Source organism: Muscardinus avellanarius, assembly GCF_963383645.1.
Source record: "Muscardinus avellanarius genome assembly, chromosome: 16".
NCBI classification, from domain to species: Eukaryota; Metazoa; Chordata; class Mammalia; order Rodentia; family Gliridae; genus Muscardinus; species Muscardinus avellanarius.
Window position 1 is genome coordinate 20,694,229 of NC_137802.1, and position 25,522 is coordinate 20,719,750.

The window sequence follows — 25,522 nt, forward strand, 5'->3', positions numbered from 1 at the left end:
AAACACACACACACACACACACACACACACACACACACACACACACACACCTAAGTCAATGGCTGTGTAGCCAGGTTGAAGAGCCAAGGCAGATGGGATGTGGGTACCAGGTATTGGGCAGTGCAGTGCAGGTGTCACCCTGTTCTGAGGACACAGACTGCTTTGCTTTTGGGGCCCAACCCTCCTCACCATGCAGTTTTCCCTTTCTTCTGATGAGGGGAGGCCCACTGGTCAGATGAGGCAACTGAAGCCTGAGCCCCCAGAACCCTTGGGGCAGCCCATGCCCTGTGGACCTGTTCACCCTGGGTCCTCTAGTGTGGGAGGTAGTCTTGAGCTTTACTTCTATGGTCTGGGGCAGCAGTGATTGGAAATTTGACGTCTTGCTTCACAAGGGTCTTGAAAAGGAGAGCAGGTAAGGACTAAGGATGTGCAATCCCCAAGCTGGGAACCAATTTTATGTCTATGGCCACCCACAGGTTGCATACTGGGCCACCGAGATCTGCAAGGATGAAGAAATGGGCTACTTTAGACTCAGGGGAATCTGAGCACATACCCCAAGAGGACTCTTGCTCAAGCCCTGCAGACGGAGACCCTAACTCCAAGCCACCTCCAACCAAGCCCCGCATCTTCTCCACAACCAAGAGCCGTACCCGGCTCTTTGGGAAGGGTGATGTGGGGGAGGAGGTGTCACCTATGGATTGCTCATATGAGGAAGGGGAGCTCATCTCCTGCCCAACCATCACAGTCAGCTCAGTTGTCATCATCCAAAGATCTGGGGATGGTCCCACCTGTGCCAGGTAAGTCTAGAGGCCACTCTCTGCCAGGAACCCAACTAGTTCTGTGGGAGGCAGCCCCAGCCATGATGATACCACAGGTGGTCCCACTTCACAGAGCTGGGGCTCTAGAAAGCCTTGGAGGTGGTCTGGTCCAGTGTCTGTACTTGTAAGATCTCATGGGATCCATGGTCACTGAGGCTGGTAGATATGCTGATTCTAGCTTCTAGCCAATGGCATGGAATATTTACCTGTTTTAAACACTTCTAGCTCAAGGACAGGAGATTTTAGATAGCAAGGACAAAACAGCTCCAGTGAGAAGCCTGCTAGCCCTCCCATCTCCTTCAAGGGAGGGCGGGAAGGACATACAGGCTGGCTGATTTTCATGGCAGTGTGAGGATGCTTTTACATTTATCAGGGGCCGTGCAGACCCCTGCCTCCAGCCCCCTTCAGGCTGATGCTGCCTGGGCCCCAGCAGAGAGGCTGGGTGGTCTGGGTATAAGAGGAGGTGAGGGTGGCAAAGGAATTCACAATGATACCTATAGACTGTGCAGGGGCAGAGGGTGACACATCATAGACCACGGTTCCGTTACACTGGTTTTCTAGTTGTTCACCTAAACTGAGGAGTGTCCTTTTGGTTTTGCCTTGACATTTATTCCTGTTCCCTTAACAGGCTCCCAACACCCCAGGGCCTAGGGAAAACCAAGGTATGAGATGAAGGTATTTATTATCTGGTTCCCAGGCAGCTGTCCCAGGACTCTGTCTCCACTGGTACTGAGAAGCCCTTCAAGCTGTACGATCGCAGGAGTATCTTTGATGCCGTGGCTCAGAATAACTGCCAGGAGCTGGAAAGTCTGCTGCCCTTCCTACATAAGAGCAAGAAGCGCCTCACTGACAGCGAGTTCACAGGTGGCCCCCGAGAGGGCTGGCGCTGGGAGGGGCCCCTCATTCTATCCACTCTGACCCTCCCTCTGTCTTTCAGACCCCGAGACAGGGAAGACCTGTTTGCTGAAAGCCATGCTCAACTTGCATAATGGGCAGAACGACACCATCTCTCTGCTCCTGGACATTGCCCGGCAGACAGACAACCTGAAGGATTTTGTCAATGCTAGCTACACAGACAGCTACTACAAGGGTGAGGAGTGGGCATGGTACAGCCCACCTGCACACCTGGAAGCAAAGGATACAGGGGCACGGGGCTTCCTTTTCCCTCCACAGTCTTTGCTCCCTGTACCAGCTGCCAGGTTGATTTCTCTGGTTCCCTGCCTTCCTCACCAGCAGTTCCCCTCCCCTTGGCCCTGGGGCCCTGTTTCCTTACTGCTGACTTGGTGGTCCCGGCCCCTGGTAGCCACAACCTTCAGCCTCTCCACTACTGTTCCCCAGGGGAATTTTTATGTCTTTACCTTGCAACCTGATATTTCATCTTCCCAGACGTCTACTCCCACCTCAAGATCTCCCTGAGCCTCCTTTGGGGCTTCTTGCCTGGGCTTCTGCTGGGGTAGCTGGTGGGGGGGAGAGGGTATCCAGGTACTTTCTGCTCAGCTCCTCCTGCAGCAGCTGCTGCCTACCCAGGGCCATTCCTTGGGTGCACCTGTCTGCGTCCCCTGCAGGACTGTGATCACAAAGCCAACAGTGAGCATCTCCTAGGCCAGACTGCACTGCACATTGCTATTGAGAGGAGGAACATGGCCCTGGTGACCCTCCTTGTGGAGAACGGAGCAGATGTTCAGGCTGCGGCCAATGGGGACTTCTTTAAGAAAACTAAAGGGAAACCTGGCTTCTACTTCGGTAGGGACACCTTACAGCAGACACTTGGCTTTTTAATTATCATTAAAGGGAGATTTGGGATTGAGGCAACTGGAGGCCTGATGGTACTTCAGGGACCTGTTGGTCTCATTCTCAGGGCCCCTTGGGGCCGGTATCCGCTGCAGGTGAGCTGCCTCTGTCCCTGGCTGCATGCACCAACCAGCTGGCCATCGTGAAGTTCCTACTGCAGAACTCCTGGCAGCCAGCTGACATCAGTGCCAGGGACTCAGTGGGCAACACCGTGCTGCACGCCCTGGTAGAGGTGGCCGACAACACGGCTGACAACACCAAATTTGTGACGAGCATGTACAATGAGATTCTGATCCTGGGAGCTAAACTCCACCCGACACTGAAGCTGGAGGAGCTCATCAACAAGAAGGGGCTCACACCCCTGGCCCTGGCTGCCAGCAGTGGGAAGATTGGGGTGGGTGAGGGCCTCACACAGTAAGAGCGGTGTAGGAGGGGACCATGTGCATGCATGATCCCGTCACACCAGCCTGGAGGGCTGTTGGAATAAGTTGGGGGAAACTGTGAGCCACTAAGAAGGACCCAGCAAGGCAGATGTGGCTATTTCTGATGTCTAACTCTGAGTATTACCAAGGAGACCTTGCATGGGGGCTGTGGTGGGTGGAGCCTGGGGTGAAATCGAGTTTGGGGCAGGCTAGCCCAAGCCCAAGCAGGGGCCTGTGGCTCAGGTCAGGCCCAGGAAGGCTGATGGTGGGGTTGGGGCTGCTGGGAATTGGAGGGGTAGGAGATTCTGGAAGATTGTCCATTTTCATCTGAGCCCCTTAGAAATTTGGTTTTATAAATTAAAAAAAATTTTTGTGCTACTGGGGATGGAACCCAAGGGCATTCTACCTCTGAGCTACTCCCCCAGCCCTATTTTTTATTCTTTATTTTGAAGCAGGGTCTCACTGAGTTACAAAGGGCCTCACTAAGTAGCTGAGGTTAGCCATGAACCTTTGATCCTCCTGTCTCTGCCTCCCAAATGCTGAGGTTACAAGCATGTGCCACCATGCCCAGGCTGGAACCTGTTTTTTTTTTTTTTTTAACCTGAATTGATTTATTTCCTTCCTTTCTTCCTTCTTTCCTTCCTTCCTTCCTTCCTTCCTTCCTTCCTTCATGGCCCTAGGGACTGAATCCAGGGGCATATTATCTCTAAGCTATATCCCCAGCCCTTTTTTATTTACTTTTTAATTTGAAAATTGGTCTCACTAAATTGCTGAGGTTGGCCTTGAACCTGCAGTCTTCTTGTATCAGCCTCCCAAGTACTGGATTACAGGTGTGCACCACTATGTGTAGCTTTACCTGGGTTTTATTTCTTGGATTGTTTTGTTTTGTTTATTTCCTTCTGGCTTAAAGTTTTCTGGAAAGGACTATTGCTATCCTTCACTGAGGGATTATAGAGCTAGGGGCCAGGTGTGGCGGGCCTGATGTGGTTGCAGCTGGAACCTGAGGCAGTAGCAAGTCGATCTTGGTGGTGGTCAGGAGCAGGTGGGGCTTGCCTGAGGTGTAGAACCAGAGTTATTTCCTGGTAGAGCTCATGGCCTGCATGGGGCTAAGGCCTGTGGCTGGGCCCTTGGCTAGACTCTAATGGGCTCTTGTGTGTGTTGCAGGTCTTGGCCTATATTCTCCAGAGGGAGATCCAGGAGCCGGAGTGCAGGCACCTGTCCCGGAAGTTCACTGAGTGGGCCTATGGGCCTGTGCACTCCTCTCTTTATGACCTGTCTTGCATCGACACCTGTGAGAAGAACTCAGTGTTGGAGGTGATTGCCTACAGCAGCAGTGAGACCCCCGTGAGTGACCAGTGCTAGCACAAAGGGTGGGCTCCAGGGCCACCATACCCAGCCCCATCCCAGACCCTGGTCTGGTTCTGAACACCCACTGCCTGGGGACCAAGGTGCTGAAGCTTCATCTCCCTTCTCCATGTTTTCCTTGAGCATACAAGCATCAGACAATTATCAGCCTATAAACAGGGATATTTTAGAAGTATAGACAGACAGAAACAGTCCTCCTTTTATAACACATTAAAACATGTAGATTCATTTTGTTTATTTAAATGAGCATGCTGACAGCACAGACTCTAGCTCCCAAATCTGCTCTGGGAGTTTTAGAAGCTCTAGGAGCTTAGAAGGAGGGGACAGGTGAGCTGGGTAGTGGCACACACCTGTAATCCCTGTACTTGGGAGGCTGAGACAGGAAGATCGTAGGTTTGAGGACAGCCTCAGCAAGTAGCGAGACTCTCATTAACCAAGCTACACCCTGTTTCCAAATAAGGAAAAAAAAAGTTGGATGTAGCTCAAAGATAGAATGCCTCTGGGTTTAATCACTAGTAACCCCCCTACACACACACACACACACACACACACACACACACACACACACACAGAAGGCCGGGCCGGTGAGGTGGCTTTTCAAAGCAGTAATGGCAGGACTGACTACTTCAAGAAACGGCACTGAGACCTTCATTTGGAACCATAATAATTAAGTCCAATGGCTTCCTTCCCTCACAATGACACAAAACTAGCAGGGATGAGGCCAGGGACGTTATTTACAGTTTTTTGGTAGTACAGTGCTGCAGGCCACTTGGCATGGGTTTGAGAACTCTTCAGAAATGATATCTGGAATTGAAACTGCCAAATCAAAAAGTGTGTTGACTTAATCTTTTGTCTTATTTATTTTTAATTTTACCACGTTTATTTGCATATATACCTTAGAACTTTCACTTTCTTTTTTAATAATTTTATGGGTGCAGTGTAATTATGCATCAGAGTGAGATTATATTTGCACACAACATCTCTTGGTGTGTTTCCCTCCACATCCTATCCTGCTACCCCTCACTCCTTCCCTGTCTGAATCAATGGACATGCTCAGTACCAGTGGATATACAAACATCTGTATCCTTGGCAACCTGGATATTATCAATAGTTTTTAAAAGCTAGTTTAAATCCATAAAGTGAAAAATGCTATGCTATCTCAATTTTCTCTCCTTCCTCCCTCCTTCCCTCCCTTCCTTTCTTCCTTATTACTGGGGATTGAATCCAGGGGTCCTCTACTACTGAGCTGTATCCCCAGTCTTTTTTATTATTTTATTTTGAGACAGGGTCTCGCTAAGCTGCCAAGGCTGATCTCCAACTTGTGATCCTACGTCTCATGTAGTTGGGGCTTCATGTGTGTGCCGCTATGCCTGGCTCTTGTTTTCTTGACCGTGAGGTGGAGCCTTTTTTATACCTTCATTGACCTTCCCTCTGTCTTTAGTTGAGTTCCTATTCATTGCTCCTTGCTATTTCTTCTATTGGATGTTTATCTCTGTTTATAATTACAGAAAGAATTGATCCTTTCTCTGTGGCATCTGTTGCAAATATTTTATTGCCTCCCAGTCTGTCTCTTACATTTTAATTTCATTTATGGCATCGTTTGCTTATAAGAGATTTTCTTTGTTAGGATGAGACTAGTTTAGCTGTTTTCTTTTATAGCCCTATGACTTGTGCCTTACTTACTGAGGGCCTTTTCACCTTCGGGATACTCACTACCTTCTATCTTTTCTTGTCATACCCACACAGGTGTTTTATGTTTGGCATTTTATCTAGCATTTAGTTTTGGTAGAATGAGGAAGCCATTTGACTTCATTATTCTGGTTCCAAATGAAGGACTCAGTGGCACTTCTTGACTATTCCGTCCTGGCACTGCTGCTTTGAAAAGCCACCTCACCTGTTTCCTCTTTCTAAGGTGACGCTCCAAGCTCCTAGAGCAGACTCAGGGGCTGGAGCGTGTGCTGTCAGTAGTGAGGGGCTGCCACGGCATGCCACAGGTGAGAGGATGCGCTTATAGAAACAGAGTCCAAGGAGAATTAATGCTTGGCTCTGAGTCTGGGTGCCCCTACTTGGGCTGAATCTGGCTTCTGACTCAGAGTCCCAGATACAGGAGTTTCTGGAGGGGTGATCTGGATAGGAAACAAAGGGACTGAGGAGTTTGATCTGGAGAAGGGAAAGTCTCTGGGGCCACTATTTTCATGTCTCCAAAGACTCTGGGGGGTTAGGAGTGTGGGTGTGTACAGTGCTGGGACCACTAGTAGAAAGCAGAGAACACCAACTTTACTACACTGAATAGAAGCCTCTAGTCAGTGCTTCTCCTCAGGTTCCTTGAGGGAGTGGGGAGGACCCCACCCCCAAAGATATTCAAGAAGGCACTGAATTGTGACCTCCTTGAGCCTCAAGGCTCAAGTTCAGGCCAGAGCTTAGACTCCATGGTCTGAGAGGGACTAGGATGAGCTGATTTTGGCTCATCCATCCTAGGGACACTTGAACCTTAACAGAGTCTTGGGATATGAGAATTTTTCCCCAAAAAACATACTTGTACTGACAGTATCTGGGCAGCAGGCCCCTCACTATGAGAAAGAACTCTTGAGGTCCCGTCACGTCTCATGCAGAGGTAATTGCTACCCCTGCTGGACCTAGGATTGGAAATGTAAGAGCACCAGAGGCCCCTTCCTGCCCACCTCTGGCCCCTCCCTGAGCAGCCATGTACCAGCTCCTGCCCATTATTATGGGAATAGTGGGATGAAGATCTTGGGAGTGAGTTATTAGGGATAATTGGCCCAGAGTGTTGGGTGACATTGTGGGTCCTTAAGTGAGCATTAGGGCTTGTCCATGGGGATGCTGATCCAAGAGGGTGGTCACTCTGCCAGCCACAGCAGCCCTGGGTTCAGCCCCAGGCTCTGGCTGCCCACAGGTTCAGACCTGTGGTACCCCTCAGCTCCTTGTCGGGCCAAGGTGTGGTCAGGGACTGGGGGTGAAGAAGGGGTGAGAAGCACCCCAGGCTACAGTGGGTGTGCAAGGCAGTGCCGGGCAGGTGAGTGAACCTCGCTTCTTTTTGCTCCCTTAGAATCGCCACGACATGCTCCTGGTGGAGCCTTTGAACCGACTCTTGCAGGACAAGTGGGACAGATTTGTCAAGCACATCTTCTACTTCAACTTCTTTGTCTACTGCTTGTACATGATTGTCTTCACCACGGCTGCCTACTACAGGCCTGTGGAGGGCTTGGTGCGGCCAGAAGCTTGGGACTGTGTGGGGGCAGGGGGCAGGGGAGAGCTGTGCATGTTCCTATAAATCCCCCATGCTCTGGGCCGGGCCCTGCCCTGGACTCTTCCCTGGCTCACTGGAGCAATGGAAAGTTCACCTCTAGACCATTATTTCCCTGAGCTTGGCATTCCTACTCTCGTGCTGTCTGGGGACCCAGCCCTTTGCTCTTCCTGGTTCCTCTCCTTTAGCTCTGTGGTTCTCCTGGGAGGCTGAGTGTGTGGCCGCTGAGGCGCCTGATTACTGGGAGGAGGGTACTCAGTTAGCAAGGATTACTGCTCAGAAAGCAGCTTGCCCCTGGGCCGGGTGTCTGCAGGGTCATGTCCAGTTACCACCCTGTGTTGGTTTTGTTCATTCACTTGCTCCTTATTCATTTCCTGTTCCCATGCTTTTGAGCATTTTTCTGTGCCCGGCCCTTGGAATGTCCATAAAAATATCTTAAGATGAGACCGTCACTTCTCCCAGGAGCCATGGGCTCCATTGAGTTGCTGAGTAGAACCCTTCTTGTTCAGTACTCAGGGCACTTAATTTGCTGCTTTTATCTCTGGGTGTCTTGCTTTTAAAATTGATTTTAAAACTTCAAGCCAGGTGCAGTGGCACACACCTGTAATCCCAGTACTTGGAAGCCTGAGACAGGAGGATTGCAGGTTCAAGGCCAGCCTCAGCAATTTAGCAAGACCCTGTTTCAAAATGAAAAATAAAAAGGAGTAGGATTGTAGCTCGAAGGTAGACCGGTCATGGGTTCAATCACCATTACTAGTAAACCAAAACCCAAAACAAAATATGATTTTTTTTTTTGGTGGTACTGGGATTCCTGGAAGCCCTTCTTCCTCCGGGCTACACTCCCAGACCTATTTTATATTTTTGAAACGGTCTCTTACGCCAGCGCGGCTGGCTTCGAACCTGCGCGATCCTCCTGTCTCCGCCTCCCAAGCGCGGGGATTACAAGCGTGCGCCACGACGCCCGGCTCACAAAATATGATTTTTATCTGCCAATTAAGGGCATTTAATGAGTTTATTTAAAGAGAGAGGAGAATTGTACGAATAAGGCCAGCTAGTAATCTAGTGTTTATAAAACATCAATTGTAAGTCACTCCAGAAAATGGTGGCTACAACACAGGACTGTTCCCACAGGGTGTGTGGGGAACCTGGCACTCCCAGGAGACCAGGTTTGCCTCCATGGGCTGTGGAAGCAGCAAATCCATTAGGTCTGTAAGACACACTCTTATGGAGATGTTTCCTGGGAGATGGCAGACCAATCCTCTTGGCACCTGAGACTGCCACTTTCAAGGAAATTAGGTCCCACAGAGGGGCATTCTTGAGGATGTCCCCCAAGTAATGTGCGATCTTTGTTTCTGCCTCTGCTTGTGGAGACTGTGCCTCTTAGACACAAGGCTAGGTCTTAACCTCGAGGCTTGGCACCTACTAAATACTGAATGAATGAATGAAAGAGTGAACGGAGTCACTAACATGGCTGCATCTCACAGCCTCCCTATGAGCTGAAAAACACCGTAGAAGACTATTTCCGAGTCACCGGGGAGATTCTGTCCGTTTCTGGAGGAGTCTACTTTTTCTTCCGAGGGGTAAGCATTCCTTCCCACGCTGAACTTTTATTATCACAGGGACAAAAAGCCAAGGGAATTGTTTGTTGATCACTCACCTTTCTAATTATCAGACACATAATGGCCCTGCTGGAGTTGCTAAGGGTGTGCACGGAAAACAAATAGCTAGAGCTGGGGGACTGCCCAGTGTGTCCCCAAGGCCCAGGCAGTCTGCTGGAAGATATACAGTCAGGGCTGTCCACTGCAGGTCTTGCTAAATTGCCAAGACTGATCTGGAAACTGCAATCCCCCTCTCTCAGTCTCCCAGGCACTGAGGTTACAGGCATGCGTTGCCACACTTAGCTGGAACCATTCATTTTTAACTGAAAACTTATGTGTTTCATTCTTCTCAGATAGGAGCAGTCTTTTCTTTGAATGTGGGACCATGTTTGGAATTTTATAACCTTTCTTGCAAAAGCCAAACCTATAATGAATGCATCATTTATGATTTTTAAAGAAGTTTTAGCTTTTAGCCGGGCATGGTGGCACACGCTTGTAATCCCAGCATTTGGGAGGCTGAGACAGGAGGATTGCGCTTCATGGACAGCCTCAGCTACTTAGTGAGGCTCTTTGCAACTCAGTGAGACCCTGTTTCAAAATAAAGAACAAAAAATAGGGCTGAGAGTGTAGCTTGGAGATAGAATGCCCCTGGGTTCCATCCCCAGTACTGCAAACAAACAAACAAACAAACAAACAATAAAAATAGGGCTTGGGGTGTAGCTCAGAGGTAGAATACCCCTGGGTTCCAACTCCAGTAACACACACATACAAAAAGAAGTTTCAACTTCCTTAAAAATGAGTGAAAATTTAGATGAGACAAGATTTGAATGCTGAATTTGAGAACATTATGATTTTTAACCTTAAACATTTTGATCTAAGTTATATCTGATCTAAAAAAAATTGTGCTGGCACAGTGATGGACACCTGTAATCCCCATACTTGGGAGGCTGAGACTGGAGGGTCACAGGTTCAAGGACAGCCTCAGCAATGTTGCAAGATTCTCAGAAACCTAGTGAGATGCTCTTTCAAAACAAAACAATATAAAAAAATAAAAAGGCTTGGGGTTGTGGCTTGGAGGTAGAATGCCATGGGTTCAATTTCCAGTAATAAAAGGTAAAAATTATAATTCATAGTAACTCACTTTTATGAAATCATTGGATTTTGCCTTCAGAGAAACAACTGTCTTTTTTTTTAAAAAAAAAACCCAGTTTACATTATAGTAGAGTAGAAAGCTGCAGCAGCTAGGGAAGCTGGCATATGTGCACTTCTGACAGAGGGGAAGGATGAGGTGTGTAGGGGACCTCCGTGTGCTAGCAGTTGATCAGGTAAATGGATAGAATTCTTACTGTAATGCTTATTTAAGGAAAATTAAGGAAAGTCACCACTTAGAAGAAGAAAAAATTGTCCAGCCCTACTATTATATCACAGCAAGTGATAACATTTTAGTGATTTTTCTTCTCTGAATTCACTTCTAGTTGTAATTTTATACTGTAATTTTTTTTGGTACTGAGAATTGAAACCAGAAGTGTTCTACCTCTAGGTGATACCCTAGTCCTATTTTATTTCGAAACAAGGGCCTTGCTAAGTTACTGAGGCTGCCTTCAGCCTGTGAATCCTGTCTCAGCCTCCCAAGTACTAGGATTATAGGTGTGCACCAGCACACCAGCTCCACTCTGTATTTCTGACATCTTGGAGAATCATATAACATCCCCCCGTTAGTCTGACATGCTGTCTCACTCTTTGTAGCCTTTGCTTTGACACACTCTAGTGTTCCATCATGGTGACACTGAGGAAGCACTTTTGGTACTTGCCACTTAGCCACATCTAACTTCTCCTGGGATCTTATTCTGTTCAACTGCAGATTCAATACTTCCTGCAGAGGCGGCCATCCATGAAGACCCTGTTTGTGGACAGCTATAGCGAGATGCTTTTGTAAGTGACACCTTTGACTTTCATGCCTCCTTGGGCCCAGACCTGAGGTGACCGCAGTCAGTCCCTCATTCGTTCATTTGCACTGGACCCGGTGCATAGCAGGGCCTTGGTAAATATGTCACAGCAGTGATGGAAATCACTCAATAGATGTTTGTTGGATGAATGAATATGGAGGCCATGTATTCTGTGCCAGTTAAGAACCAGGTATTGGGACTGAGTAACTAACTACATCACGGACTCAGTGACTCAGAGTCTAAATTAGATGTACCCTGACCACTTTTCCCATTCATTTGTCCATCCCTCTGCCTTTCATGGGTTAGCACTAGAAGACTGAGACGAAGCAGATATGGTTCCTGCCTTGAAAGAATTTCTCACTTTTAAGGCAGGTTTCTTAACCTTGGCTCATTTGACATGGGGCTCATGTGCATTGTAGAACATTTAGCCACGTCACTGGCCCCCACTAGATGCCAGTAACTCATCCCCACCCTTCAGTCCTGACAAGCACAAATATCTGCAGATATTTCCAAAGCAAGCCCCCACAACACACACTTGGTTTGGGGGGGTGTGCCAATATTGCTCCTGGGTAAGAACCACTGCTTTAGGAGGAGACAACCAAACAAAAATACAGTTATAAAACAATGCGACCTCCTTCCTTCAGAAAATAGGCTGGAACCTCCAAACCCCAGAATGTACCAGGGACTTTCAGACAAGGAGAGGCTGGTATCTCCAGAGCACTACTCAGAGCATCTATTCCCATCCCCAGGTTGCCCTCACACCTGGGGCCTCTTTCTTTATTCTTGGCAAGAGCAAGGAGTTGATTTCTGCCTATTGCAGCTAGCTTGTCTCTATGACTCATAAGTTTGATCTTCCTTATCCCAGAGGACAAACTCAAACCCTTTATAGGGTTTGCACAATACTTATTTGCCTAATAGGAGTAATGTTCTTCTACATAATGTTATGCCAATAAATTCAAGAGTCTATTCCTAGGAAGACCCTGTGTGGTTATATTAAACACACACAAACACACACATTATACATATTACATACACAGACCATTTATGTATATATATACAAAGGGTCCAAAGATCCTCTGTTTTATGTTCTTCAGAATACATATATATATATATATATATATATATATATATATATATATATATATCAAAGCTACTCATGTACATAGATGAAATTTAATACAGAAAAAAGTTTATAACTCATATAGACATTTCTCCATTTCTCGTTTCTAGAAATTCTCCTTCTTTTAGCTCTTTCTCCCGACATTTCCACATTTAGTAGAGGAGGGTTTAGCCACTTCCTTCTCTTTTGCTTCCTTCCCTCCATCCTTCCAGTGTGGTTATGAAATTTTTTTGCTTTAATCAATAATAAATATTTGCATTTTTATGACTCTGTAAGTATTCTTCACAGTATTCCATAATATTTCTTCTCTTTTTTGTTTCTTTTAAAAGTTAACGATTAGCTGGGCGTGGTGGCACATGCTTGTAATCCCAGTGCTTGGGAGGCTGAGACAAGAGGATCGCACAGGTTCGAAGCCAGCCTCAGCTACTAAGTGAGGCTCTCAGATACTTAGTGAGACCCTGTTTCCAAATAAAGTATAAAATAGGTCTGGGAGTATAGCCTGGAGGTAGAAAAGACCCTGGGTTCCACCCCCAGTACCACACACACAAAAAAAGTTAACAATTAGCTGGGCATGGTGGCACACAAGAACTGGTAGCTCCCAGGACTTGGGAGACCGAAACAGGAGAATTGCAGGATCAGAAAGTAATGAAAAGAAATTAAAAAGTACAAAAAAATAAGGTTAACAATTACTTTATTTTTAACTTGTTTAGTTTATTTGCACCCAATTCTAGCCTTCCCATCCCATACCTCTCCAAAGCCTTTCAGTACAATTTTTCAAAACATCTAACAAGAGTATTTGATCCAATTTTTTTTTTCCTGAAGGATTTCCTTCCGCAGCCTTGTCTTCTCTTCTTAGCTGAGCTAGCTGTGTCTGGGGCTGCTTTTAAGTTGTACTCCCAGGGCTCCTCTTTGTGGCTATAGAGTTCCCATTGCTCCTGTCTCTGTCTTCCTCTTTCTTGACTTTTCCCCTTGATTTATTTGAGTATATCCTTTAGTTGTTTTTTTCCCCTAATCGGGTGCAAAAAATATGTAATGGTAGGGGGCACAGTAAAAATTTAATGCCACAACTCCACTATATATTTGTTTATGTACTGATGGCCCCACAGCTTATGCTGATTCAATTACGATTTCTTGATGGTATGTAACAGCAGGTCCTGTACTTCAGATTTTGAATTTGGATCTTTTCCTGGGCTGGTGTTACACTGTATAATAGTCTTTTGTGGTGCTGGGCTGCAGCAGGAGGCTGCAGCTCCCAGTCAACCCCACAGTCCCCAGGGGAAACCAAGAGACTGTATAGCATGCTGTGTTGCTGAGCTACGATGTTCAGTAAGGTGGGTGTGTCAGTGCATTTTTGACTTAATGATGTTTTATTTTTATATTTTTGGTACTGGGGATTGAAACCAGGGGCATTCTACCTCTAAGCTACACCCATAACCCTACTTTTTTCTTTTCTTTTTCTTTTTGGCGTTACTGGGGATGGAACCCAGAGGGCATTCTATCTCTGAGCTATATACCTCCAGCCCTATTTTTTATCCTTTATTTTGAAATAGGGTCTCACTGGGCTGCAAAGGGCCTCACTGAAGATCTGAGGCTGTCTTTGAACTGCAATCCTCTTGTCTCAGCCTCCCAAATACTTGTATTACAAGCATGCGCCATTATGCTTGGCTCCTAACCCTTTTTAAAAAAGTTTTTATTTTGAAATGATTTTGCTAGGCTGATAAGAGTCTCACTGCTTGCTTAGGCTGCCCTAGAACCTCAGCCTCCCAAATACTGGGTTTACAAGCATGTGCCACCATGCTTAGCTGGCTTATTATACATATATATATATATATATATATATATATATATGTGTGTGTGTGTGTGTGTGTGTGTGTGTGTGTGTGTGTGTGTGTGTACTGGGGTTCCTGGAAACCCTTCTACCTCTGGGCTACACTCCCAGACCTATTTTTATATTTTTATTTGGAAACAGGGTCTCTTAAGCCAGTGAGGCTGGCTTCGAATCTGTGTGATCCTCCTGTCTCCGCCTCCCTAGCGCAGGGATTACAAGTGTGCGCCACCACGCCTGGCTGACTTACGACATTTTAAACTTATAATGAATGTTTTTTATTTCAGGATGCAACCCTATCATAAGTCAAGAGATATCTGTATTATATTTATAGCTATTATTTTTTTGGTTTGGGGGATTGAACCCAGGGGTATCCTACCACTGAACTACACCTCTACCACTTTTTATTTTTTATTTTGAAACAGAATTTCACTAAGTTACTGAGGCTGTCATTGAACCTGCAATCCTCCTGTTTCAGCTTCCCAAGTACTATGATTATAAGCATGTGACACCATGCTCCATTGTATCTGTACCTTATGCATATTATGCATAAGATTTTGTACTCCCAAGCAATTTTGCCCCTTGAGGGACCTTATTGCATCTGCTAATGGAAGGACAGCCCAGCCTGGCTGCCACCAGAGGCTCAGGCATCTTTGGTCCTTCTGTTTGTGGGATGCCACTCCCCAGGCACCTGCAGACCTACCTTCCTGTGCCTTCACCCTCAGCTTTGTGCAGTCACTGTTCATGCTGGCATCCGTGGTGCTCTACTTCAGCTGCCGCAAGGAATATGTGGCTTCCATGGTGTTCTCCTTAGCCATGGGTTGGACCAACATGCTTTACTACACCCGGGGCTTCCAGCAGATGGGCATCTATGCTGTCATGATTGAGAAGGTGGGTGCCCTGCCCAGATGTGTTCTCTGTGGAGCCCAGTTCACCTTATGGATGCGAGACACTGTCTTGCGGACTGTGTCCAGCCTGTCCGTATCATTTGGGGAGGTGCTGGGCTAGCTTCCTGCTCATTCCCCAAGAATCAAGCAATCTGGCCTTGACCCAAGCATGGGGCTCCCCTGGAACTTGATAACCTCTGCACCCCAGCCCCTCTCTCCTAACCAAAACAGAGGCTGTGGAAGGAGGTGTGGATGAGTTCCTTATTGGCACCTGAACTGAAAGCCACAAGCCTGGCCCTCCTGCGTATTCTCTGGCTGTACTCCAGGCTGAAGCACCGGGTGCTCCTCCAGGTCGCACTTGCCTCTGATAAGCCCGTTCTCTCCTGCAGATGATCCTGAGGGACCTGTGTCGGTTTATGTTTGTATATCTCGTTTTCCTGTTCGGGTTTTCTACAGGTAATGGGCATGGTTGGGGCTGGTAGGAGGGCAGGGATCCTGCTTATCTTGAATTCCTGACGCCTCTGACAGAGACTGGGATTACAAGTGTGCACCACCACGCCTGGCTTCAGCTTTTTATTTTGACATTATTTCAGACTTATAGGAATGTTTCAAGAATAGTACCAGTAACTTCTCTATACTCCTTACTCATATTCTGCAGATTTTACACATTTTAAAATCACTTTCAAGCCAGGCATGGTGGCTCATGACTGTAATTCAGTACTTGGGAGGCTAAGACAGGAGGATCACAGGTTCAAGGCCAGCTTCAGCAACTAGTGAGGCCCTTCATAACCTAGTGAGACTCTGTTTCAAAATAAAACATAAAATGAGGTTGAGGGTATAGCTCAGAGGTAGAATGTCCCTGGGTTAAATCCTAAGTACTACAATAAATAAATAAGAATAGGCCTTTTACCACTAAATACTTCAGTGTGTATTTCCTAGACAGAACATTCTATTATATAAACACAATGGAATTAGGAAAATCAGGGAAGTAACATTGCTATATACTATTAGCTAATATATATTGTTACTAACAATTTTACCAATTGTCCTAACAATGTTTTTTTAATAAAAAAATGAAGATGAAGGGTCATGTATTACATTCTGTTGTCATGCCTCATTGGTCTCCTTTATTCTGGTTCAGGTCCTCAATATTACTTTGTTTTTCTCGTCTTAGCATCTGTAATGAGTAAAGGCCAGTTGTTTTGTCCTATGTCTGTCAATTTGGGTATGTCTGATGTTTCCTGATGATTTGATTTGGGTACATATTTTTGGGCAGAATATTAAGAAAACAATGTGTAATTTTATCAGTACATCATATCAGGAGTTATGCAATGTCTGTCAGTCTCATTTTTGGTGATGATAACTTTGATCACTTGGTTTTGGTAGATGTGCCAGAGTTTTCCACTGTAAAGTTACTATAAGTCATTTGTGAAGAGATGCTTTGGGACCACATAAATATCCTGATTCCTACTGGATTTTTACACTGTAGTTTCTCACTGGACAGATTCCTCTCCAGCCATTGAATCCCATGTTGGTTGCTAAAAGCTATTTTTCTAACTCCATCATTCCTCCTATAAATAAATTTACTCACTGGTGTTCTATTGTAAAAAAGAAATTTTCATTCTCCCATTCTGTTTATTTTTATTTTTCATGACAGGATGCCCTTATAGATTCATCTTTCTCTTTGTGGATTCTCACTTTGTTAAATGCACTATAATCCTCACTATCATTTATTGTTATGTTTGGATTGTCTGAGATTGGTTACTCAGAGCCCCTTCAAGCCAGCTCCTTTGCACTTATGACCTGTCCATGTCATTTTTTTGAGTGTAGGTTGTTTTAATCCTCATCTGAATTCTGCTGTTGCAGGGTTCACAGGTGCACTGACCTCCATTTATACCTTGTAGCTTGTTTGGGAATTTCTGTCTGAGAGGAATGGGCAGCTGTGACTGGGAGAGACCCGATGGATGTGGACTCTGGCACCTGGATTTGAAGTCCCTGCATATCAGTAGCCACAGGGATGGGACAGGCCATGGGGTGGTGGTGGATACTAGTGCACTGTAAGCATACACACCACTGCAGACATTCTCAGCCTTTGGATTGTACTTTCAAAGAAGAGTACAGAATATGAGAAGGGGCCATTCTATTCTGAGCTGCTCTAAACCCTGGGCTCTAGAGTGGACCTCTAAGGGACACAGGCAAAGAGGGTATGGCTGACAAAGCAGTTGTGAAGTCAGGGCTGACATAAGGCTATGCAGATATTATACTGCACAAAGATATTCACATTGACATATAGATTTGTATAGTTGACTTTTTTCTAGCACATGATGATAAAATTCTTACTATAACAAAGCAGTATATTATGGCAGTATTCTGATTGTTTGGAAGGAGTGCTTTATTTATTTGTTTATTTATTGATTGATTGGGTGAGTGATACTGAGGATTAAACCCAGGGGGATTCTACCTCTGAGCTATACTACCAGCCATTTGTTTATTTATTTATTTATTTATTTATTTATTTATTTATTTATTGCGGGTCTGGGGATGGAACCCAGGAGTATTTGACCTCCGAGCTATACCCCCTGTCCTAGTTTTTGTTCTTTAATTCGAAACTGGGTCTCACTGAGTTGCAAAGGGCCTCATTAAGTAGCTGAGGCTGTCCGCGAACTGCGATCCTCCAGTCTCAGCCTCCCAAATGCTGGTACAAGCATGTGCCACCACGCCTGGCTCTTACTTTTTATTTTGAAAGAGGGTTTTGCTAAGTTGCTGAGACTGGCCTCGATCCTTCTATACTCCTATCTCAGTCTCCCAAATACAGATATCATAGGCTTGTTCCATCATGCCTGGCTGAAGGGATGCTTTAAAAGACACACACACACACACACACACACACACACACACACACACACACACACACACAGCGCATGGCTGAAAAGCACTCCTGCTGAAGACCCACACTTAGGTAGGAGAGTGTCTGTCAGGGGACCTGGGCCTTGGCTTCTACCCAGTGTGTCCTCCCTCCCCCTTGTTCTGTAGCTGTAGTGACACTGATTGAAGATGGGAAGAATAACTCTACGTCGGCCGAACACACATCGTCACACAGGTGGCGGGCTCCTGGCTGCAGCCCCCCTGACAACTCCTACAACAGCCTGTACTCCACATGTCTGGAGCTGTTCAAGTTCACCATTGGCATGGGCGACCTGGAGTTCACTGAGAACTACGACTTCAAGGCTGTCTTCATCATCCTGCTATTGGCCTACGTGATTCTCACGTACATCCTGCTGCTCAATATGCTCATCGCCCTCATGGGCGAGACTGTCAACAAGATCGCGCAGGAGAGCAAGAACATCTGGAAGCTGCAGGTGGGTCTGTTGGAGGGGTGCGACCTGGCAGGTATCGGTGCTGTGTCTGTGGTGTCACACAGCTGGGCATATGAGTCTGCAGGATTTGGGAAGGAGGGAGGCTGGCCAGGCCCAGGGATAAAACAATAGCTTCTGTCTCAACTGCTTCCCTTCCTGTAGCTCTCCCTGCTGGATGGTGGCTACACATCAGACTAGCTTGGTTGGTGTCATAGGTGCCATATGTGGCAGCGGGCTGGGTCACCCTGAGGGGTCTCATCCTTAGGAGGTGTCCATCACAGAGGAACTTGATCTAGGGTGGGCACCAGAGACCTGACTCGGGGGTGCTGCTTACATGGGGCACACTCCAAGAATCTCTTTCTGATCCATGTGGTCCACACCTGCTCCCCCAATTCAAATCAAAGCATCACTCAATAAGTAGCACTTATTCAACGACAGGCCCTGTTCAGTGTCTTGCTTGCTCCATCTCATTCAATCCCCCCTCGATCCTACAAGGTGGATTTTGTTCCTCTTCTACTTTCTGATGAAGGTGCTGGAGTAGAGGGATGTTATGTATCTGTGTGTCAGGCCACACAGCAGATAAGGAGCAGAGCCAGGATTCAGAACAGGTGGCTTCACTTTGGAGGCCTGCTTTTAGCTGTCACGCTGTGCTGTCCCTTTGTGAGCCCCTCTGTGTCACTCATGGGGCTGCCCTTCCTGGACCCAGCAGCACCAGCAGTGCCTGGGAAGATCTGGCTGAGCTTCCTTCATGGCTGTGCTTCCTTCATAGAGTGTATTTGACACCTTGTGGAAACAAACCAAGCCTAGAAGGTCCTGGAGGTTCACTCAGAGGCATTGGGGGCTGGGGAGGCATTCTGGAGCCAGGGTAGCCCCTGATGAGCCCTTTGTGTATTCCTAAAGAGAGCCATCACTATCCTGGACACGGAGAAAAGCTTCCTGAAGTGTATGAGGAAGGCCTTCCGCTCAGGCAAGCTGCTGCAGGTGGGCTACACCCCTGATGGCAAGGACGACTATAGGTGGTGTTTCAGGTAACGCCTGGGCAGGAATCAAAGTTTGCAGAACTCAAGGGCTTGGCTGTGGGCATGGGGGGAGCCCTGGAGTCAGCTGCAGACACAGAGGCCTGCCTCAGGGCCTCATAGGACTAGTCTGTGCATAGGCCAGCTGAGGGATGAGGTCCACTTTGGATCTTAGCCTGTGGAACTCAGACATTAAATACTGGAACATTGAGTTACCTAGTAAGAGGGCCAGAACCAGGAATAATTCACACATGTATGCATTTTTGTGTGCACATGTATGTATATATATATATACACACACATGTATATATACGTGTGTGTATACATAGGTATTCATGTATATATATTTGTGTGTATATGTATGTGTATATATGTGTGTGTGTGTGTATATATATATATATATATATATATATATATATATATATATTCTGTGTGTGTATATGTGTGTGTGTTACTAGGGATTACTAAAGATTGAACCTAGGGATATTGTACCTTGGAGCTATACCCCTTGTTCTGTTTTATTTGTTATTTGGAAACAGGGTTTTATTAAGTTGCTGAGGGCCTAAGTTGCAGAGACTGGTTTCAAACCTATAATCCTCCTGTCTCAGCCTCCCAAATCCTGGGATTACAGATGTGCATAACCATGCCTGGCTGGAATTCAGTATTTAAAGTCCCTGGACCCCAGGCTGTGGCCAGACAGGGGTTGTTTCCAAAAAGCAGATCTCTGGGATTTGGGGTCAGAAGGCCAGGCATGGCCCAAAAGTGGCCAGTTCCTAATCCCTGTCACTCCCCTTCAGGGTGGATGAAGTAAACTGGACCACCTGGAACACCAATGTGGGCATCATCAATGAGGACCCAGGCAACTGCGAGGGCGTCAAACGCACTCTGAGCTTCTCCCTGAGGTCTGGCAGAGGTAAGAGATGAGCAACAAGTGCCATGGCATGGAGGCCTGATGCTGGAAGGGCGGGTCTCCCACTCCCCCCAGGCCTTCAGCCTGCAACAGGACCTGGGCTCTGTAATGGTCCCAGATCTCAGCCATGCACACACTCTTAGTCACAGTACTCCTAATTGTCCTCATGCATGCTGGCACTCCTGAGTGATCAGCCCAGTCCTCAGGGCCCAGAAGAAGCAGCTCTGGCCATGCCCAGCCCCATGGAGTGGTCATCTAGTGAGGGCTGCTCTGTTTCCCACATCTCAAGTGCGCCATCATAGTTTTATGAGCACTTCCTTTAGAGGGACACACCTGGGAAGGTGGAGGGGTAGGAAGGGGGAGAAAGGGCATACCTGGGTCAGAAAAACCCTTGTTAATGCTGAACATTTCACAGTAGCACTCAAGATCTAATGAGGATATTTCTAAATTCTGTCTCCACTGAGGAGCTTATCAGGACTTGGTTTTAGGTTTTGTTAGAGTAGATCTTGAACAGGTGTTAGTCTGGGGCATGGTCATTACTCCTAAGTGAGGTTTGATGACAGCTTGATACTCAGAGTATTTAAGGGATGGTAAGGAGATCTTGCCACTCTGACTGAGATCCCCAGTATTACTCAATAGTCTCCCAATATTGTTCAGCCTTTAATGTCTCTGTCTTATTTTTAGCTCTATGGAAGCCTCTAGTAGGCCTCATGTAGTATCATCATGTGTAAACACAGCCCAGCTCTCAAATAAGGACCTGTGAGGAACCAGACTGCCCTAAAGCCTCCTGGGCCTCTACCCATAACTCTTTACTTTTCTGTGCTCAGCCCCATGGATCCTAGCTGCCTCAGCTCCCAAAACTCTCCCTTCTTTCTCCTGAGCTCAGGGCAATTCCTTCCATGCTCTGTTTGAACTGCTGCTCATGACACTATCGTTGAGAAAATTGTCTCTAAGCAGAATGTCAGGGTGATCAAGGTTTGCAGTTTTTCACTGTCTTTTGCCCTATGTCTAAGTTCATTCACTGCGTGTATCTTGCCCCATTTTATAGTTGACAGCAGGATGGCTAGTCCATTACAATTGAAAGTAGAGAACTATTTTATGAAAAGGCACTTGGTTTTGGAAAACTACTCAAGTTCTTCATGAGTTTTCCTACAAGCCTCCTGCAACCCTGTGATGTTCCTCTGAGTATAATTGGGAGGATTTCTTTTCTTTCTTTCTTTCTTTTCTTTTTTTTTTTTTTTTTTGGTGGTACTGGAGTTCCTGGAAGCCCTTCTACCTCCTGGCTACACTCCCAGACCTATTTTATATTATTTGGAAACAGGCAAGGCTGACTACGAACCTGCGTGATCCTCCTGTCTCCGCCTCCCAAGCGTGCACCATGCCTGGCTAATTGGGAGGATTTCTTGTGTTATAATACTTCTAATGATCTCTTCTTCAATTGTTAACTGGTCTAACTTTGCCAGAATGCTATTTTATTTATTTATATTTTTTTGGTGGTACTGGGGTTTCTGGAAGCCCTTCTACCTGCGGGCTATACTCCCAGACCTCTTTTTTTTATTTTTGGAAACAGGGTCTCTTAAGCCAGCACGCTGGCTTCGAACCTGTGCAATCTTCCTGTCTCTGCCTCCCAAGTGTGGGGATTACAAGCGTGCGCCACCACGCCTGGTTAGCCAGAAAGCTATTTGAAGATGGTTTTGCATGTGATTTGAGCAATATTTATGCATCACTCTTACTGGCTTAATGACATTCCACATTTTACAAGATGCATCATTTCACTTTGCAGTTGATTTACATTATTTTTGTGATATTGCTGAATGTTTACAATGTTACACACTCACTGTGATATTAGTAAATATTCAGTGGCAGGGATGCTCACATCTGTTTAATTGGAGCAGGGATGGGGACTGTTGGAGGGCCCCTGATGTAGCTCTTATAATTAATTAGCCTGCCAGCCTTCCTGCCTTCCTTCTTTCTGTCCGTCCTTCCTTCCTTCCTTCCTTCCTTCCTTTGTAATGAGAAGTGAACCCAGGGGCATTCTACCTCTGTACTATACTCCCAGTTCTCTTTATTTTGAAACAGGATCTCACCAGGTTGTTGAGGGTCTTGGTTGCTGAGGCTGGCCTTGAACTTGTGATCCTCTTGTTCAGCTTCCCAAGTACTGGGATTACATGTGTGTGCCACTGTGTCTGGCAGGGAATATTTCTTGAGGATTTTGCTTCCCAATCAACTTTGTAACAGTAGAAACTTTAGCAATGTAACAGCCAGATAATTCAGATAACAAGGGCCTTTTCCTACCAATCAGTACACATGATAGGAAGGGGTCAAGGAATGTAGGAGAGAAAGGCCGGGGAAGAACAGTGGTCATTGTAAGAGCTGGAGAGACACATGAAGTGGGTCTTGGCATCAGAAGTGTGAGTAGCAGTGAGAGCCCCATACTTCCTTTGAGGGCCTGGAACTGGGGCTAGACCAGGGAGTCACCGATGCTGATGAATCTGCTACCCAGTCAGTAGATAGTATCCCAATAGGCACCTGGCCTCTCTCATGTACTCTCCTGCTTTTGCACCTGGGTTCCCCCCAATATCCCCCGCAGCAATTTGTGCTTGATATGGGACTGGGGTTGCAGGCTAGGGTCAGCCTGAGGGCCTGAGGACCTGAAGACATCAGCTAGAACAATCACAATGGGACCAGCCTCTGGCATTCCAGATGCCTTCGAGCTGTGGCTAGTGTTGGACACCAGCAAAGTGCATGGATCACGGCCTGAGGTGGAGAGATGTGAGTTTAGGCTGGTTTTCCAGAGACTAAACCCCAAATGGCCAGGCAGAGGGCTTGGCTGACCAGGACTCTGGCAGATGGAATGAGAGCACACACAGCTTGCCCTCTGGGCTGTCATTCCTCTGAGGCAGCCAGTGGGCAGAGTTGGTTATAGGATTGACATTGGGGTCTTCCCCAGGAGTTACCTGAGATTTAAGAACACACTTTGAAGCTGGGTGTGGTGGTGCACACTTGTAATCCCAGCATTTGGGAGGCTGAGACTGGAGGATTGCGGTTCGCAGACAGCCTCAGCTACTTAGTGAGGCCCTCTCCAACTCAGTGAGACCTGGTTTCATAATAAAGAATAAAAAATAGGGCAGGGGCTGTGCTCAGAGGTAAAATGCCCCTGGGTTCCATCCCCATACCCGCAAAATAAATAAATAGATAAATAAATAAATAAATAAATAAATAAATAAAAATAAATAAAAAGAACACACTTTGAGGTCCCCAATTGAGGCCCAGTGTTACCAGATTTCTCTTGGCATTGTTCCCAATCTGCTATGCCCTAGTGGGACCTGGACTCCAAATCTTGATTCTCTGCCTAGTATTCCTCACCCTAGATCTAGCCAGCTGTGAAGGCACTCATGGGGCACGTCCCAGTGTTGCTCTATGCACACCTCCTCTCTCTCCTACTTGGGCAAGGAGGAAAGGAAGCTCCAGAGAGGTGAGGATGGAGTTTCATGAAGTCAAATTAAGTCAGGGTACAAAGGAGAAAGATAATTTAAGGTGCTACTGGAATGGATAAGCCCCTTGAGCAGCTGAGGGAGAGGAAATTGCCCCAGATCCAGGAGCCTCAGGAAGTACCTGTATGCCTAGGCCTTCTTTCATTTGGAGATTTAACAGGATAACCAGTGAATTTGTGTTTGTTTTGCTGTATGCAAGGTGGCAATGATGTTATAATCTTCAGTTTCAGGGAGAAACTGGAAGAACTTTGCCCTGGTTCCGCTTTTAAGGGATGCAAGCACTAGAGATAGGCACCCCACCCAGCCTGAGGAGGTTCCTCTGAAGCACTTCTCAGGGTCCCTTAAGCCAGAGGATGCTGAAATCTTCAAGGATTCCATGGCTCCAGAGGAGAAATGAGGAGCCCCACACAGAGTGCTCTCCATGATGGCTCTTTGGAGGCCCCACTGCCACTGAGGGGTTGTTCAGAGAACATCAGGGCCCTGTTAGCAGCCTGTGCTGCGCCTGCCTAGGCAGGATCTTAAGACTGCACTGGACATGCTGTGGGGAGTGTGGTTGGTTTCATGGGAAGAGATATACGTCCGACTATCACTGTTCCCAGGTGAATCTTCAAACAGGAAATGATCTGCCTTTCAACTTTTTACTGACTTCATAAAACAGTGTGAATGGTAAATCTCTACTTGGACATATGTTTTGTCTTTGACTTTGTTGCTGGGAGTACAAGTAAATGGAGCCCAGGAAAACACCTCTGAGAACAAAACTCTTTGATGTCAAATGCTGAAGCCCTTTTGCTTTGTATTGTTTTAACAACTCACTTGCCCAAACTAGTCTTGGTGGGGTTATTGTTTCTGGGGAGAAAAGGTGGGGGTGCTGGCTTCATTTCTAGCTCTGGCAGAATCAGATTGCCTCAAGAGTGCCTTTATCCTTCAGTGCAAAATATCAAACTCTTCAAGACATTAGCTCTATTACTAGTCAGTTAAAAAAATACAGAATGACATCCTAAGGCACATGATGAGAATATTTTAATGATCTCCATTTGTAGCGAGCTCTGCAGTGCTAAATGCTTCCACCTCATTCATCTTATTATCCATCAAATAATAAATAAATAAATGTATATGCACACACATGTGGATTATAACAAGTGTGAACTTTGTATTAGGCAGGGATGGGATAGAAGTTGGCTTTGTGTAGTCTGAGTACACATTTATGTGTTCATGTGTGCTTGTATATGTGTGCCTCTTTGTGTGCATGCGTGTGAGTGTGCGTGTGCGTGTGTGTGTGTGTGTGTGTGTGTGTGTGCATGCCTGTGTGTAAGCTATGGCTAAGAACCTCTAGTCTCTCTTTAGTTGTTACCTGTGGCAAGAATGCTCCCTCACAAATAAACCTACCATGATCAGTAAGCTATGGTCCATGAGCCAGATACCTTCTACCACCTATTTTTCGGAACATGGCCTCACCCATTCATCTACTACTATCTATGGTTGTATTTGTTCTATAATACAGAGTTAAGTAGTTATAATAGAGATTGTATATGCCACAAAAGCCTAAAATATTTACTATCAGACCAACAGAAAAGTCTGATAAACCTTCCTTTATGAAATAAAATTTAAACAATCCAGGAGAGAGATCAGTCCCAGATATGATTGGGTTGTGTTAATGTCTATGGACTGTGGAATGAGCTGCCTGGTCATGAAGTTGCTAGACATTGGTT

The 25,522-nt window shown here is 46.3% G+C and overlaps 1 protein-coding gene across 1 annotated transcript; it reads left to right on the forward strand.

Moving 5' to 3' along the window:
* Positions 1–507: 507 nt before the first annotated feature.
* On the forward strand, positions 508–24,210 carry TRPV1 (transient receptor potential cation channel subfamily V member 1; the record flags this gene model as incomplete). The annotated part of the gene is made up of 15 exons (XM_080713187.1): positions 508–797; positions 1,516–1,682; positions 1,756–1,908; positions 2,421–2,561; positions 2,705–3,003; positions 4,196–4,375; positions 7,464–7,622; positions 9,146–9,241; positions 11,121–11,191; positions 14,876–15,041; positions 15,427–15,493; positions 18,071–18,396; positions 19,294–19,421; positions 20,207–20,322; positions 24,038–24,210. 15 exons carry the CDS (start codon positions 508–510, stop codon positions 24,208–24,210), a joined length of 2,532 nt encoding a protein of 843 aa, XP_080569313.1.
* Positions 24,211–25,522: the final 1,312 nt, after the last annotated feature.